The following is an 18357-nucleotide window of genomic DNA, read 5'->3' on the forward strand; positions in this document are numbered from 1 at the left end:
TTCTCCCCCTGAGGCTGTTTGCATCAGCCCCGAGAACCGCCGTGGTTGGGCCGACCCCCGTAGCTTCGCCTGCTTCCGTCGTTCGAGCCCACCTACCGGCCACCGTCGTCCCGCCCTGCCGTGCGAGCCGACTTTTGAGGGCCGATCCCACGGACCGACCCCGACCAGGACCGATCCCTGTTGTCTGAAGGGAATTGAATATTGTCCACGTGCTTTCCACCCACTAGCACTCAGTTCAAAGTATCCGCGTCTAGCAGAGTAAGCGCTGACGCATAGAAAGATTATAATACTGCTGTATATAGCCAGAAACCGCCCGCGTCCCGCCGAGTCTCCATCTAGTGGCCAAGCGGCGGAACTGCACCCTTCGTTATATAAATATAGAAAGGGTTTATAGATAGTTCAATTACGTTATAATCATAACACTAAGCCAGTTGTGGAATGTATTTCACGAACGTGCACTAGAACATGTATATAAGTTGGTGATTCATCGGTTATTAATAGTTTGATAATTAATAAAATAATATTTTTCATAATCCATATTTCATATTCATAAATTTAATAACCTCTTCACCACAAAGGCTGACTTTAATTTATAATTTAATTTGTAACTTAATTCATGATCATTTATCACCAGTGTAAAGATCTGCACCAGATTATCTTCAAGATTCCATTTGATATTTTCTTCAAGTTAAGGTAATGATTAAGCATGATGAGCTAGTTTTTGTTCAATCAAACACAACTATAGTGTTCTAGTTTAATAATAAAGTACCACTGAAATTAAGCTATATCATATCTACTCTTTTGTACTTATCTACAGTTATATAATCCAAATATGAAGAAAAACTGAATTTGTCATCATTAGTCTGTACCACGATGGTTACCAATGTATAACTTTTGTTGTTGTTGTTATTACTGCAGTTATTACTCCAACATGGGCAAACATCAAGTTTCTGGCACTTGAAACTCAAATTTGTCAAGTCTTCTGAAAGCTCAGGTGGCTACCAGGGTCTCAAACAGAATGTGCTAGTAGTTTAAAACAATTTTATCAAGTTTATGTGCTTTAAGAAAAGTTTTATGACTCTCTGTAAATTTGACTACATGAAAATAATCCTCAAGCTCTTCCCCTGTTCAGAAATATTTGCCTCTTTTAAATAATTAAGATTTTTGTGAAGATAAAATAAGGAATTGAGCAAGAAAGTTTTCTTTGTCCATCATTTCCTTTTAAAAGGGACAGAATAAAATGTCAATAGAGGACATCATACAATGTTTTTAGTGAATTTGTCTTTTGCAATTGAAGTAAATAAAGGGTATCAAATCTAAGGAAGTTTTCATATGTGTGATTTTTAGATATAATCAGTACTTTAGCAGCATCAAACAGCTAGCACCTCAGGTAAAACTCTTTCAACTAAATTAAACTTGACCATTTTTGCACCAAATAATTGAATAACACTCCAGGCTGCTCATCTTAACCTTGAACCGTATTACATTACGATGGGTCTTCATTTATGTCTTTTGGCAAACTAAGATGATGTTTGCTTCCCCTATTCACCATAAATATCTAAAATTCACTCAGCTAAACCTTAAGTTTATTTTTAAGACTGGAAATAACACTGAGTCCCAGTTCAAATTTCTAAATAGCTTCAGGATGATAAAAGCTCAAAAGTGTTCTCTTGCATTCCTTGCCCAATATTATTTATTGTTGTAGCTTTAAATGAAAAGTCACAAGAATTCATCAAATCTGAGCATGTATTAACATTCTAAGCTGTGTAGTTCAAGCGCAAGTTTACCCTACCATCAGCCCTGATACAAGTTATAAGATTGGACTGGGTTACAAAGTAAAACCATTTAGAACATGAATGATAAAGAAGTTCTTGGACTTCCCTGGTGACACAAATCATTAACTATCATGACAGATAGAAATTAATTTCCATAAAGTTATATTAATTACAGAGAAAAGCCACTTTCCTGTGGTTTCTAACTGCTAAAAATGTGGGCTCTGACACATAAAAGCCAATTAGACAGCACTTATTGATTACAGAACAGCGAAATTTATCAGGTATGGCTGGTTTAATCAGGATAGAGAATTTATTTCACCTCCAGAAAACAAAGTGAAGGTGAATAGGGAAGCATCTTCTAAAAATACTATAGTATCTACTTAATTTCCATGACTGTATCTGTGGTATTTCTTAATTTGATTTATGACTTAAGGGTAAAATTAAAATAAGTAGCCATATTTATATTTGTGCTGCTCAAAAGAACTGGACAGTCTTGAATTTACCCTCCAAATGAACCTCAAGTTTGCTACAATTTAAGCATTAGAACTTGAAAAGTTTGTTTCAGATTTGTCAGCATATTATTTTTCTACTTTGGGAAAAAAAGATAATCACATGTTCCATATAGTATGTAGAAAGCAAGCTTGTAAAATCTTACTTCCTGTCATTAAAGACATTGGCTAATGGTGTCACTGACCTAAACAGACCAGTAAAAGCAATAGGCAAAATAAGTGTTTCATATTTAAAATATATACCACACATAACAAGGTTTATATGGATTATTTCTAACTGTATATATATGAGTGAGAAGAATTCTTTAGCTTTTAAAATATATTGTATTTATCAGGTTTCAAATAGTATACAACATACAGAAAAAAAGCACTTTTCTATTTATTAACAGGAACAAAAAAAACCACCACACATTAAAGCAAAGGCAGGAAAATAAAAAAAGTTAAATGATTCCATCATAAAAGTCACAGTAACAAGTTTAAAATTGGATTTTTTTATTCCATAGAACTTGTATTATTAGGGAAAAAATCACAGAATCATAGAATGCCTTAGGTTGAAGGGACTTTTAAAAGTTCATGCCCCTCACAGTGAGCAGGGACATAGGCAACTAGATCAGGTTGTTTAGAAGCCCATCCAACCTGACCTTGAGAGCTTCCAGGGGTGGAATTTGTATTACCTCTTTGCACAACCTGAGCCAGAATTCCACCCTCACTGCGAAAAAAATAAGTCTTCATTGTACCTAGTCTAAATCTACTCTCTTCTAGTTTAAAATCATTATCTCTTGTCCTGTTACAGCAGGCCTTGCTAAAAAGATCACCATCTTAAAGCTCCCTCTAAGTACTGAAAGGCAGCTGTAAGGTCTTCCTGCAGCCTTCTCTTCTCTGGGCACTGGGATCATTTTTGTAGCCATCCTCACAACCTGCTCCAACAGTTTAAAAATCATTCTTGCGCTGAGGGCTCCAGAGCTGGATGTGGTACTCAATATGAGGTCTCACCAGAGCAGAGTAGAATGACAGAATCCTGTCTACTCACCTTTCATTATTTTTTTCATTTGTTAGTGAGCTCGTTTGAGCTGTCACAGTTAAGGTTTTACTTGACTACAAAACAATTGCACAAAGATGAATATGGTATACTCGGGAAAAATGGCCATCACTGGTAAATTGTAAATAGCATCAAAATTGCTAGAAAGGCAAATTGAGACTTATAGAAGTCCCTAACAAAAAGGATAGAAAGGATAAACATCAGATAACTTCTGTCGGCTGAATACTATTCTTTTTTCCTCTACTCCAAAATCTTTTGTGTGTTGTGAGTGAAAAAGCAAGCATAACACGCTACAACATCCAATCATTAGAATTTAAAAGTTAGAATTAACTCTAGTATTACATGCATTAAAATCTTCTCTCTTTCCTCATTTATTTTCATAATTGTTTATTGACAAAAGGACTGCTGGACATCAGTAAATATACAATTAAGGGATCATCATCTAGCACATTGCCATGTGGCAAGAAACATATATGGTGGGCTTATGCATTACGGGTGCACATTTGTAGTTGTGTAACATACAACCTGCATCAACTGTTTGTGGCAGTTTAGACTGGGTGCCTCCTGTTGCTGCCACACAAGTTGCACCTCCGGTGTCCCAAGTGTGCAGCCCAGTGGGTGGACACAGGAAATAACATATTTCATACCCATAATGTCCTGTACCCTATAAACCCATCTGCAAAGTCTTTCACTTCCTCTTTCTTCCCTCTCTGCTTCTGTGGGAGATACTCCCCCACCAGTATTCAGTATTACTAAGGTTGGAAGAGACCTCAAAGATCATCAAGTCCAACCTGTCACCACAGACCTGTGGCCGGTTGACGTTGCCCCCTTAAGAAAGGGAACATGGTGGACGGAAGTTGGTAAACGGAAGGAATAGTCTAAACTAATTTCATTGGACGAGTGGGAGGAAGCACCTTATGAAGTGGGAGTGAAGTGGACATTTCCAGCACTTCTCAGTCAGTCTTGCTTCCGCCTCTTCTTCAGGCAACAGCTTTCTGTCCTGGGCTTTCTGCCAAGGCCCCGGCCTTGAAAACAAGATACCAGGCCTGTATACTAACTCCCTTCCAATTAACACAAACTGCTTCTAACTTTTTTTTTCCTCTCTTCTCTTTCTCTTTCTATCCCATTCTGGGGAAAGGGGGGGAAGAGAGGGGAGAGCGGAGGTGGGGGACCCCTCTCTGCCGAGGGGGGCACTCTCATTTCTGTGTTACTCTGTTGTATATCTTTGTATATATTGTAGATATTGTAAATTTGTAAATAATCCCCTGCAAACCCTACATCGCTTTGTAAATATAGCTCCACTGCTTTGCTAATTCAGCTTGCGAGTTTTTTTTCTTTTCCCTTCAATTTTTTTTTCCCTTTTACTTTACAAAGGGGGAAGGGAGGAGGCTTCTTGGCCTTGCCCTTCCACCCACCACATTTTTTTTATTGGCGTACCCAACGTGCGGCAGATAATTAGTTTAATTTATTGTTTGATTGATTTGGTGTTTTCCAGCTGAATTAGCAAACATGAAGGTATTGTGGTTTGTGGAGCGATTATTCTTTTCAATTTTTGGGGCTCTGATTTACAGATATTGTTTGGGTTTGATTTTGGATTACCTGGGTAAATATTTGGTGCGGACAATTTATATGTGGGTTATGTATAGAGTTAAATTATGGTATGGAAAATGTATTAATTTCCTATGGCCAGTGAGATACAGGAATGTTACCTCCACCACTCTCCCGATTGAGATAAAGGGTTTTAAGATTCCGCCTGAGGAGACAGTAACTTTAGGTGATGCCTGGGATCCAAAGGTGATTTATGTGATGTGTATAATTCTGCTGCTGGTGATAACTAATGTGTTTTCTCTGTATTCCTTGTGGCGAGAGAAAAAGGTGTCCAGAGCTTGTTTTGTTATTAAAACTAGATCAAAAAGAAAACGCCGTGGCTCTCGATCAGTCCCAGAGTCATCTAGTGACGAGGACTGTGGAGAACCCATGTCAGTCAAAAAGAAGGCTAAAAAGTTAATTGGTAAAGCAGCTCTAAATGACTTTTCTGCTGATTCTAGCAAGCAGCCAAGGGCATCGGCTGGTATCAACATGGCGCCTACTCCTTCTCCCACTCCTTCTCCTTCTTCTTCTCCGTCGGCCATTAATGGAGCAACGTCACTTCCACCCACTCCCTCAGTGGGACCGGAAGTCACTGCCCCAGCAGCTGATTTATCTCAGGACCTGTCAGCTTCCATTAAGGTGGCTGTAAATTCAAACACAGCTCCAGTTAAGGTGGCTCCTTTAAAGACTAGAGCTGGAAAGGGCAAAGATGGAGAAGAAGAGGAGGAGACTGATCCTGGTGAGGGGCCCTCTACTCTAAAAGATCCTGCTCAGGAGGAAGAGAAGGTTTGTTTTAAAGATCTAGCTAACCTAGTGAGATCAAAGCAGGATAGAGATGAAGCTAGGAAAGCAGCTGGCAAAGGTGGTTCTCAGCTTAAAGAGATCCTTAGGAGAATGACAGCAGGATTTTATGGGCAAAGAATTCAGGGAGACGAGGAGGAAGATGACATTACAGACTGTTCGTCACCACGGGAGGAATTGAGAAATGTCCGTAAAGATTTCACCAGGGCAGATAAGGAGCCAGTTCTAGCTTGGCTTAGTAGGTGTTATGATACAGGTGCTTCAGCTCTAACTGTTGGAGACAAGTCAGCAGCTCAGTTAGGAACTCTCTCAAGGGACAATGGAATAGATAGACATCTAGGCGAAGCTCTCGGTAAGGTTAATCTGTGGATACGCCTTTTAATAGCGGTTGCCCTGAGATACCCTTCCCGAGATGATCTTCCATGGAATCCTAAACCCTGGACTACCATAGATGAGGGAATTAAGCGCTTGAGAGAATTTGCTGTTAGAGAGCTACTCTATGGTGAACATGAAACTCTGAATCCTGATGACATTCCTGTGGGTATTGGTCTTGCTAAAAAGATCATCAAACTTGCTCCTTCTAATTATGCAAATATTCTGGCAAGCAGAATTGTGTCAAGAAGTTATGGTGGAGCTTCTCCTACGGTTGGCCAATTCAGTGATCAAATGAGACAATTGGAGGATAGCATGACACGTGGTTCTTTGGTTTCAGCCATTGAAACTCTGTCTGGAAAGATTGAGAATTGCATGAAGGATCTGAAAGATTCCATATACCAATTGGCACAGAAGGATAATTTCAATTCTTCCTCCAGGTGGGTACAAGTTTCATCTGTGAGGAATACACGTCCTCCAAGGAGGTCATTCCAAAACAGGACATTCCAAAACCGGTCATTTCAAAACAGACCACCAAGGCAATCACGTAGAACTATTTGGATAACTCTGCGTGATCAGTTTGGTGAGGACATGAACCGCTGGGATGGCCAACCAACTGCTAATCTTTTCAGGAGACTGAGGGAATTGCAAAGTGGCAGAACCCGAGGTAGCAATACCAGAAGGGTAGCTGTTACTTCCACAGTTCCCCAGAACAACTCTTATGGCTCCAACAGTGGCTCCAGTTATAACATGCAAAGTTATAACCCTGCACAATATGTGCAATGCACATGTGCGCATGTTCCCCATAACTAGGGGTGCCCTGCCTCCCGCCAGGGGGAGGAGAGGGATAACAGAGATAATAGAATCTATTGGGATGTGTACATCCAGTGGCCTGGCACTTCACAATTTCGGAAGTACAGGGCCTTGGTTGACACAGGAGCTCAGTGCACCATAATACCATCAAATTATCAGGGATCAGAGTCTATAACTATTCTGGGAGTCACTGGTGGATCTCAAGAGTTAAGTAAGGTAGAGGTTAATATAAGTCTAACTGGTAAACAATGGAGGAAGCATACAGTTGTGACCGGACCTGACGCACCTTGTATTTTGGGAATTGATTTTCTGAGAGAAGGGCGTTTCAAAGACCCTAGAGGTTACAAATGGGCTTTTGGAGTAGCTTCAATAGAAATTGATGGACAAAAATTGAAGCTATCTGCCAGACCTGAACTTTCTGATGAATCTGCAGTTGTAGGACAACATAAGATACAGGACATTAAATTGCCGGTTGCTTCTCAGACTGTGCATCACAGACAATACAGAACCAACCGTGACTCTTTGTTGCCCATTCAGAATCTGATTCGTCAGTTGGAGAGTCAGAAAGTCGTCAGTAAAACTCATTCACCTTTCAACAGTCCAGTGTGGCCTGTGCGGAAGCAGAATGGAGACTGGCGTCTGACGGTAGACTACCGAGCCCTGAATGAAGTGACACCACCTATGAGTGCAGCAGTACCAGACATGATGGAACTGCAGTATGAGCTGGAATCCAAAGAGGCCAAATGGTATGCTACCATAGACATTGCTAATGCATTTTTCTCTATTCCCATAGCAGAGGAATGCAGGCCTCAGTTTGCTTTCACCTGGAGAGGAATCCAGTACACTTTCAACAGGCTGCCAATGGGCTGGATCCACAGCTCAAGCATCTGTCATGCAGTGATCCACGATGCTCTGGAGAAAGGAGGTGCTCCAGAACACATCCAGTTCATCGACGATATCATCGTCTGGGGTAAAACTGCTGAAGAAGTCTCCAAGAAAGGTAACAAAATCATTGACATTCTTCTGAATGCAGGTTTTGCCATCAAACGAGACAAGGTGAAAGGACCTACCACAGAGATTCAGTTTCTGGGAGTGCGGTGGCAGGATGGACGCCGACACATTCCAGTGGATGTGGTGAATAGAGTCTCTACCATGGCAAGTCCCACAAACAAGCAAGAGACCCTACGTTTCTTGGGGATAGTGGGATTTTGGAGACTACACATTCCTGGATACAGTCAAATTGTGAAACCTCTGTATGATGTAACTCGAAAGAGAAACCATTTCCACTGGGGACCTGAACAACAAGCAGCCTTTGACCAGATAAAGCAAGAGGTAGTTCAAGCAATGGGTCTGGGACCTGTCCGAGATGGTCCAGACATTAAGAACATTTTGTACACGGCTGCAAGTGACAATGGTCCAACCTGGTGCTTGTGGCAAAAAGCTCCAGGTGAGACACGTGGACGACCTCTTGGTTTCTGGAGTCGAGGTTACAGAGGTTCAGAGGCTAACTATACTCCAACAGAGAAAGAAATTCTAGCTGCCTATGAAGGAGTAAAAGCATCTTCTGAAGTGATTGGAACTGAATCACAACTTCTTCTAGCTCCCAGATTACCAGTTTTGAATTGGATGTTCAAAGGCAAAGGCTCCACACCACATCATGCCACAGACTCAACATGGTCTAAGTGGATGGCTCTGATAACACAGAGAGCTCGAATGGGAAATCTTGAAAGACCTGGTCTAGTGGAGGTGATCTCAAGTTGGCCTGAAGGCATCAACTGTGCCAAACCTCCAGAGGAGAAAGTAACTCGTGCTGAGGAAGCTCCTCCTTATAATGACCTTTCTGATGATGAAAAGAAATATGCTTTGTTCACAGACGGTTCCTGTCGTCTTGTTGGGAACAAGCGAAGGTGGAAGTCTGCAGTGTGGAGTCCAACACGCCGAGTTGCAGAAGCGAAAGATGGAGAAGGAGAATCCAGTCAGTTCGCAGAGGTAAAAGCTGTCCAGCTAGCTCTCGACGTAGCTGAACGTGAGAGATGGCCAAAGCTTTATCTCTACACCGACTCGTGGATGGTAGCCAATGCTCTATGGGGTTGGCTAAAGAACTGGAAGAAGAGTGGTTGGCAGAGGAAAGGAAAACCCATTTGGGCAGCCAACCTATGGCAGGACATTGCTGATCGAATCGAGAGAATTCCAGTGAAAGTGAGACACATCGATGCTCACATTCCTAAGAGCAAAGCTACTGAGGAACAACAACACAACCATCAGGCCGATCTGGCTGCAAGAGTTTCTCAAGTAGACATGGACTCTAATCTTGATCTCGACTGGAAACACCGAGGTGAGATATTCTTAGCTCGGTGGGCTCACGATTCGTCAGGACATCAAGGCAGAGATGCAACATACCAATGGGCTCGTGACAGATCCATAGACATTTCCATGGATGCTATCACGCAAGTCATCCATGACTGTGACATTTGTGCTGCTATTAAGCAGGCAAAACGACTTAAGCCCTTGTGGTATGGTGACAGATGGTCCAAGTACAAGTATGGTGAAGCTTGGCAGATTGACTACATCACTCTACCACGTTCTCGTTCTGGTAAGCAGTACGTGCTTACTATGGTAGAGGCAAACACCGGATGGTTGGAAACTTATCCAGTTCCACATGCAACTGCACGCAACACCATTCTCGGTCTGGAGAGACAAATCCTGTGGAGACACGGAACTCCAGAGAGGATTGAGTCAGACAACGGAACTCATTTCAAGAACAACCTTGTAAAGAGCTGGGCAAAAGAGCACGGTATTGAGTGGATATTCCACATTCCCTACTATGCACCAGCTTCAGGGAAGATTGAACGCTACAACGGTTTGTTGAAGACCACTCTCAAAGCCATGGGAGGTGGATCTTTGAAAAACTGGGAAAAACATTTAGCACAAGCAACCTGGCTGGTAAATAGTAGAGGTTCAGTGAACCGAGCTGGACCTGCACATTCAGATTTGCTACAGAAAGTAGAAGGTGATAGAGTTCCTGTTGTTAGAGAAAAGAATCTGTTAGGTAAAACTGTTTGGGTATTTTCACCCTCAGGAGAGGCTAAACCTGTCCGAGGGGTGGTTTCAGCTGAAGGTCCGGGTCACACTTATTGGGTAATGCAAGAGAATGGTGAAATTCAGTGTATTCCACAAAGAAACTTAACTTTAGCTGAAAGAGGTTAATTTTAAACTGCTGTACAGCTACATCGCGCCCAAAGGAAGAACCAACGAGGAATCTACGGTGCACGAACCCTGAGATCCCTGAGAGCCCTGAGTCAACTAAGAGACCCTGAGATTCCCTGTTTCCCTTTTCTTCGCTTCATCGGTGAAGAAATGAACTGTTTTCCATTTTTCTCATTTTCTGATTTTCTTGGACTTTTGAATCATCTACATCTGAGCATAGCCGGAATGGACTATGAACTTTACTCACGAACTGTAAATATCATTTTGGATTGGATGGACAGTATGAACAGCCAATGAAATTGTTTAGAAGGGGTGGACTGTGGCCGGTTGACGTTGCCCCCTTAAGAAAGGGAACATGGTGGACGGAAGTTGGTAAACGGAAGGAATAGTCTAAACTAATTTCATTGGACGAGTGGGAGGAAGCACCTTATGAAGTGGGAGTGAAGTGGACATTTCCAGCACTTCTCAGTCAGTCTTGCTTCCGCCTCTTCTTCAGGCAACAGCTTTCTGTCCTGGGCTTTCTGCCAAGGCCCCGGCCTTGAAAACAAGATACCAGGCCTGTATACTAACTCCCTTCCAATTAACACAAACTGCTTCTAACTTTTTTTTTCCTCTCTTCTCTTTCTCTTTCTATCCCATTCTGGGGAAAGGGGGGGAAGAGAGGGGAGAGCGGAGGTGGGGGACCCCTCTCTGCCGAGGGGGGCACTCTCATTTCTGTGTTACTCTGTTGTATATCTTTGTATATATTGTAGATATTGTAAATTTGTAAATAATCCCCTGCAAACCCTACATCGCTTTGTAAATATAGCTCCACTGCTTTGCTAATTCAGCTTGCGAGTTTTTTTTCTTTTCCCTTCAATTTTTTTTTCCCTTTTACTTTACAAAGGGGGAAGGGAGTAGGCTTCTTGGCCTTGCCCTTCCACCCACCACAAGACCTCATGACTGGAGTAGGGAGGACACTACTGCCCACTGCAGGTTTGGACTCATGACCTTCCCATTAAGGGTCTCATGTGCTACCAACTGAGCACCTGACAGGGAGCATCTGAAGGCCTCTTAGGCCTGGCTAGGCCTAATGCTAGGAGGAGAAAGGGAAGGGCAGTCTCAGACCTGGCCAGCCTGAGACTAGCCTAGCAGTGGAGGCAGGGAAGAAAGAACCCTGGGGGTTTTGGGTATACTCTCAGGTGGGGAGGCTTGGGGTGTGTTATAGGGGATTCTGTATGCTTTGGGTTACTTTTGTCACTATGCTTGTGTGGTGAAGGCACATTATGCCCAGATGCTGAATCTTGTCCCAGCATGTGGACAAGTTCCCCATCCTCCAGGAGGAAGACAAAAGCCAAGGCATTAGCCAGGCTTGCACACACCCAGCGCATGCAGTGCTCGTGCTGACATCAAGTATAGGCATAATTCTCGCTTCACGCTGTCTATAGGCTGAAGCCACTTGTTTATGAGAGTGCCCATTGGTCAAGCCCAGCCTCGAGGAATCTATAAGTATCACCCCAGTTGGTAAACAAGTGGCCCCCTCTTTCACTTTGTCTCTGTGCTTGCTCAAGAGAGCAACTCTCGAGCTGCAGCCTTTGCCCTTGAGCTTATTGTTGTTAGCTTGTTATACATGCACGCATACTGAAAGCCTCTGCATCGTGAGAAGCGCAGAGGGAGGACCTTAGCGACACTGAGGAGTTCAGCGTTGCTACAGCCAGTCATACTGACCAGGAGAGCCCACCGTGCCACCGGAGGACTGGACTGACCCCCGAGGGTAAGATCTGCCCAGTTGCCGGGGAGAAGGGACTTGATCGATACCGAGTCCACATATGCCTAGCCCCGCTGTAATGGGAGAGAAGCTGCACCGTGTGCCGCTCTGAGCCCTGTGAACCTCAGGGGAGACTAAAGCATTGTTCCTGCCTATACTGCACCAAACCTGGGACCACTCCAAGAGTCCCGCTGTTCCTTTAAGCTCAGTAAACGAGAATCCGCCGCCTAACACAGCCCCATTCTCTCCCCGAGGCTGTTTGCATCAACCCCGAGAATCGCCGTGGTTGGGCCAACCCTGTAGCTTTGCCTGTTGCCGCATCGTCCGAGCCCACTTACCAGCAACCGTCGTCCCACTCAGCCATGCGAGCCAACTCTGAGGGCCGACCCCGACCAGGATCGATCCCTGTTGTCTGGAGGGAATCGACTGAGTCCTGAAGGGAACCTGCTTCTATGCAAAGCCCAGGTTCCACAATTCCCTCTTCCCCATTGTGAAGAGAGGAGACAGTAACCCAAGGCCGCTGTCCCAACTCGACTAGGAACCAGTCCAGCGGCAACCGTCTGCAAGATCCCCACCTTGCTACAAACAACAGCAACAGAATATCATCCACGTGCTTTCCATCCACTAGCACTCAAAGTATCCACGTCTAGCGGAGTAAGCGCTGACGCATAGAAAGGCAGGGCTCATTGATAGGGCTTTAAACTAGATTTGAAGGGGGAAGGGGTTAATAGTCTCCTGCTGGCTGGTGACAAACAGAGGGGCAGCTCACCAGCAGTAGAGAGAAGGAGAGCTGGTAAGGGCTCTCAACTTGCTACCCTGAGGCAAGCCACGAATGATCCACCAGGACATTCTGTGGAAACCGAGGGGATTTGGCACAAGAGCAGGACAGGGCCAGCCCAGCTGAAGTGCTTCTATGCGAATGCACGCAGCTTGGGCAACAAACAGGATGAGTTAAGGGCCACTGTGCTGCTGGGATGCCACGACATAGTGGCTGTTACTGAAACTTGGTGGGATGAATCCCATGACTGGGATGTAGGCATAGATGGGTATAAACTCTTTAGGAAGGATAGGCAGGGAAGGAGAGGAGGAGGTGTTGCCCTCTATGTCAATAGCCAGTTGGAATCAGTGGAGCTCCAACTGGGGAGGGATGATAAGCTAGTTGAGAGTGTATGGGTCAAAATTAAAGGCAGGACAGGGGAAGGAGATATTACTGTGGGGGTCTCCTACAGGCCACCTGACCAGCAGATCCAAGCAGATGAGGCCCTCCATAGGCAAATAGAAGCAGCTTCCAGGTCACAAGCCCTGGTCCTCATGGGTGATTTCAACCACCCGGATATCTGCTGGAGGGACAACACAGCAAGGCACCAGCAATCCAGGATGTTCCTGGACTGCATAGAAGACAACTTCCTCCTCCAAATGGTGGAGGAACCAACAAGAAATGGTGCTATGCTGGACCTTGTTCTCACCAACAGGGAAGGGCTGGTAAGCAATGTGAGGCTCAGAGACGGCCTTGGCTGCAGTGACCATGAAGCAGTTGAATTTAACCTCCTCAGGGCAATCAGGAGGAAGTATTCCAAGCTCACGACCCTAGACTTTAGGCGTGCAGATTTTGATCGCTTCAGGGATCTGCTAGCCAAAGTGTCGTGGGACAAAGCCCTGGAGGGAAGAGGGACCCAGGACAGCTGGTCAGTATTCAAGGACCACCTCCTCTGTGTCCAGGAGCTCTGTGTACCAACAAAGAGAAAAGCAGGTAAGAATGCTAGGAGGCCTGCCTGGATGGGCAAGGAGCTACTGGACACACTATTACTTAAAAGGAAACTCTACAGGAAGTGGAGGGAAGGACAGGTAGAACAGGGGGAATATAAGGAAGCTGCCCGAGCAGCAAGAGTCCTGGTTAGGAAAGCCAAAGCAGAGTTTGAGTTGAATCTAGCCAGGGAGATTAAAGGGAATACTAAGAACTTTGACAGGTATATTAATGGGAAGAAGAAGACTAGGGAAGGTGTGGGCCCCCTCAGAAAGGAAAATGGTGACATGGTCACATGTGATGAGGAAAAGGCTGAGGTACTTAATAACTTCTTTACCTCAGTCTTCACTGCAAGGGCCTCTAGCCACACTCCTGATGTTATGGAAGTCAAAGCCAGGGACGGGGAGGAAGAACTGCCCATTGTAAGTGCAGATCAGGTTCGTGATCATCTGAAGAACCTGAAAGTGTTCAAGTCCATGGGACCCGACGGGTTACACCCACAGGTACTGAGAGAACTGGCAGATGAGGTTGCTAAACCCCTCTCTATTATATTTCAAAAGTCATGGCAATCTGGTTAAGTCCCCACAGACTGGAAAAGGGGAAACATTGCCCCCATCTTCAAAAAGGGCAAGAAGGAGGAACCAGGGAACTACAGGCCAGTCAGTCTCACCTCTGTGCCTGGAAAGATCATGGAGCAGATCCTCCTGGAGTCACTACTCGCTAGTGAAGAGGTGATTGGGAACAGTCAGCATGGCTTTGCCAAGGGCAAATCCAGCCTGACCAACCTGGTGGCCTTCTATGAGCAGGTGACAAAATTAATAGATGAGGGGCGAGCAACTGATGTCGTTTACCTGGACCTGAGCAAAGCCTTCGACACTGTCCCACACCACATCCTGGTCTCCAAACTGGTGACACATGGGTTTGATGGGTGGACCACTAGATGGATAAGGAACTGGCTTGATGGCCGCACCCAAAGAGTGGCTGTCCATGGCTCCATGTCCCAGTGGAGGCCAGTGACAAGCGGAGTCCCTCAGGGATCAGTCCTGGGACCTGTCTTGTTCAACATCTTTGTGGGGGACATGGACAGTGGCATTGAGTGCACCCTCAGCAAGTTTGCTGATGACACCAAGCTGTGTGGTGCAGCAGACACGCTGGAGGGAAGGGAGGCCATCCAGAGGGACCTTGACAGGCTGGAGAGGTGGGCACAGGCCAACCTCATGAAGTTCAATAAGAACAAGTGCAGGGTCCTGCATCTGGGTCGAGGCAATCCCAGGCACAAATCCAGGCTGGGCAGTGACTGGCTGGAAAGTAGCCCTGAGGAGAGAGACTTGGGGGTGCTGGTTAACAAAAAGCTCAACATGAGCTTTCAATGTGCACTTGCAGCCCACAAAGCCAATCAGATCCTGGGCTGCATCAGGAGAAGTGTGGCTAGCAGGTCGAGGGAGGTGATCCTCCCCCTCTACTCAGCCCTGGTGAGACCCCACCTGGAGTACTGTGTCCAGTTCTGGAGCCCCTATTACAAGAGGGATGTGGAGGTGCTGGAACGTGTCCAGAGAAGGGCCACAAGGATGATCAGAGGGCTGGAGCGCCTCTCCTATGAGGACAGACTGAAGGAGTTGGGGCTGTTCAGTCTGCAGAAGAGAAGGCTCTGAGGTGACCTAATTGTCGCCTTCCAGTATCTGAAAGGGGCCTACAGGAAGGCTGGGGAAGGACTTCTCAGGATCTCAGGTAGTGACAGGACTAGGGGGAATGGAATGAAGCTGGAGGTGGGGAGATTCAGGCTAGATGTGAGGAGGAGGTTCTTCACCATGAGAGTGGTGAAACCCTGGAATGCGTTGTCCAGGGAGGTGGTCGAGGCCCCGTCCCTGGGGGTGTTTAAGCCCAGGCTGGATGAGGCTCTGTCCAGCCTGATCTAGTGTGGGGTGTCTCTGCCCATGGCAGGGGGGTTGGAACTAGATGATCCTTGTGGTCCCTTCCAACCCTGAATGAAACTATGAAAGATTGTAATATTGCTGTGTATAGGCAGAAGCCGCCCGAGTCCCGCCGCGTCTAGTGGCCAAGCGGTGGAACTGCACCCTTTGTTATATAAATATAGAAATAGTCTGTAACTAGTTCAATTAAGTTCTAATCATAACACTAAGCCACTTGTGAAACATGTATATAAGTTGGTGATTCATTGGTTATTAATAGTTTGATAATAACATTTTCATAATTCATATTCATAACTTTAATAACCTCTTCACCACAGCTTGTAACTTCTGTAAAAGACTGATTGCTTTTCCATTTCAACTTTCCCTCACTTCAGCAATCCATTTCAGGGGCAAGAGAGAATTTGCCTGACCTCAAACCAGGGCACTGTTGTTTCAGTTTTGCTGGGACAGAATTACAAGCCAGCCACGGTCTGCAGACCACAAGAAGTTTGGAGTCAGCAAGAGCAGCAGCTAATATAAGCTGTCTCAGAGGTGTAGCCCATACCATAAACATCATGCTCATTATCAAGGAGGAAGGTTGCTGAGGATGGGGTCTTTTGCTTGGGCTCCTCCTGACCCTGTTTCCTCTTCCTTCTCTTGCTCCTAAGAATTGCTTTTCCCATACCATACATTCACTGGACAGAGTGTAACTTTGCATACTTTATACTGGCATTGGTATGAGTTTGGCTGTGTCATTAAATCTGTTTCCATTTCAGCCCAATGGCCTTCTCTCCTTTTCCCAATTTTCTTTCACTGCTGGGGAGGGGTCAGCAGGTGATAAAAACGTGCAGTATTTCAGCCCCAGATACAGGCTAAGCAAAAGGAAGTGTGTTATAATGACGCACCCCAGCTATTTAAAATTTACATGTAGTGAACCCAAAACAGTAGCTCAGGGTTCAGCAACTTACTACCCACACATACAGGCATAGTTTATGTTCAACATTTCCACTAGATGATTTCATTAGTCTCATTCCAAGTCTGTTGATCCCTTGAAATTAGTAATTTTATACAATTTATTGATGTACTACTGCAGAATTTAAAGAAAACAAATTACTAAAATGTACAATTTAATCCTATGTAAAGCTTGACAAACAGAACTCAAAAGATAAAAATCTGAAAGCAATTACCCCAATGCAAGTTAGCAGCATTTTTCAGGGATTCAATATTCTAGTAAATAATTACATTGAAATAACCAACTTGAACACTTAAATTTAAAAAAGCTAAAGCCAGTTCCATGAAAAAGCCATGGTTAAAAGCAGCCTACACTGCAACTCTCAAATATGCCCTCAAATGTCTTATTCAAGCAGAAGGTGGAAATTGCTAAATCAAGTATTTTTCCAGTAGAGATTATGCCCTTTAACTTAAATTGAAGCAGCAATCTTAACTTGTGAAATAAAAATAATTTGAACAAGGGACTCTATGATAAGGAGTGAATGTATAAGAGTACTGTAACATTTAGAACAGAAAGTCCTTGGTTTCTTAATTTTGAATGGCTAAATTAAGTTTACAGAATACCAAACACTACAGGAAAAGGTGGCTCACATGCTTGCACTGCATTTTGTGAGCAAAGTTTCTTTATCTCTTGCAACTTTTTTTCTGCAATGTACGGGAAAAATGGGTGTTGTATCGGATCCTATGAAGTTGTTCATTTTACACACACAAAAGTCAGTACTGCAGCATTTTCTTCTTTTGGTGTAATTCTGCAATATTTTTCCCTTGGGGATGGCAGTTCATTTTGCAATTTAGTTGCATGAGTATATGATACCTTTTCATTTTCCAGCTTGATGTGACTTATCAGTAGTGTCAATACAATCCATAGGATTTTTCATGATTCTTCTGAGGCAGCCTATTCACATCATCAGAAACTAGAGCTTCTGCAGTGTCAATTTTTCACCATCTGATATATAATTTAATGGCACACTTCCAGGATGTTCAGCTGGTTTGTTTTTTTAGTGAAACATCATTTTCTGGAATAGACTTTTTCCTACTTTTCTTGGAGGTAGTACACGACTTTGAGAAACTCCCATCAAGTAAGTCCATGCTTGTAGAAGAGATTTTGCAACATACTTCATGAGAATTCTGTGATTCCTTTGGTATTTGTACCTGTACTAACTTTTCATTCAAATTAGATGATGAAAAGAAGTCTTCATAAGTATCTTCAGTGCAAAAAGACTTGTTATGTGTAGTAATTGCTTTTAAGAACTCTTCAGACCCTGATGCACCTGGTTTTGAGGTAGTCAGTTTCCAACTAGATAGTGTTTGTACTTTCTTCCTCATCTTACTGGCAACACTATGGTTTCTGTCAACAGGGCAGCTTCTACATAATAAAGAAGTATTCAAGTCTTCACTGTTGGTAGGTGAGTTAGAAATACTGCCAATCAAAGCAGGAACAGTATTTAATGTGGCTGTTTTTTCATAAGGAGTAATCTGACCCAAGCCCTTGCAGTGTAGAAGAGAACTGTCATTTGCAGCTGATGTACTCATGCTATTTTCATCCTTACGATTTTTCTTTGTAAGCTTTTTTAGATCTTCCTTTTCAAAAGACAATTTGTCATCCAAAGTATGCTGTAAAATCCATTTCTTTATGCTTCCTCTGCTGTGCTGTTTTGGTGTTGAGCTTTTCTGCCCATAGCTGCATGAGGGAGAACTCACTGATGCACTCATAGATACCTGAACATCAGTCAAAGCATCAGAGGTGTGTTTTACTGCCTCTGTTTCCTGTCTCTTATCAGTTTCCCAAGTATAATCACAATTTGAGTTCACACAATCTTCCATTTGTTCTCCTGCAAA

At 44.0% G+C, this 18357-nt stretch overlaps 1 protein-coding gene across 1 annotated transcript in view; it reads right to left on the reverse strand.

Annotated features, from left to right (window-relative positions):
- Nucleotides 1–18357, reverse strand: part of MCPH1 (microcephalin 1) — a 31128-nt gene that overhangs the window by 2878 nt on the left and 9893 nt on the right. The window contains 4 exon segments of the mRNA XM_068143259.1: nucleotides 15082–15098; nucleotides 17363–17453; nucleotides 17456–17511; nucleotides 17513–18350. Coding sequence (XP_067999360.1) covers nucleotides 15082–15098; nucleotides 17363–17453; nucleotides 17456–17511; nucleotides 17513–18350 — 1002 coding nt within the window.

The sequence above is a fragment of the Melanerpes formicivorus genome, unplaced genomic scaffold, assembly GCF_026170545.1.
Source record: "Melanerpes formicivorus ecotype bairdi unplaced genomic scaffold, bMelFor1.0.p_v2 SCAF_9, whole genome shotgun sequence".
In the NCBI taxonomy this organism is placed as follows: Eukaryota; Metazoa; Chordata; class Aves; order Piciformes; family Picidae; genus Melanerpes; species Melanerpes formicivorus.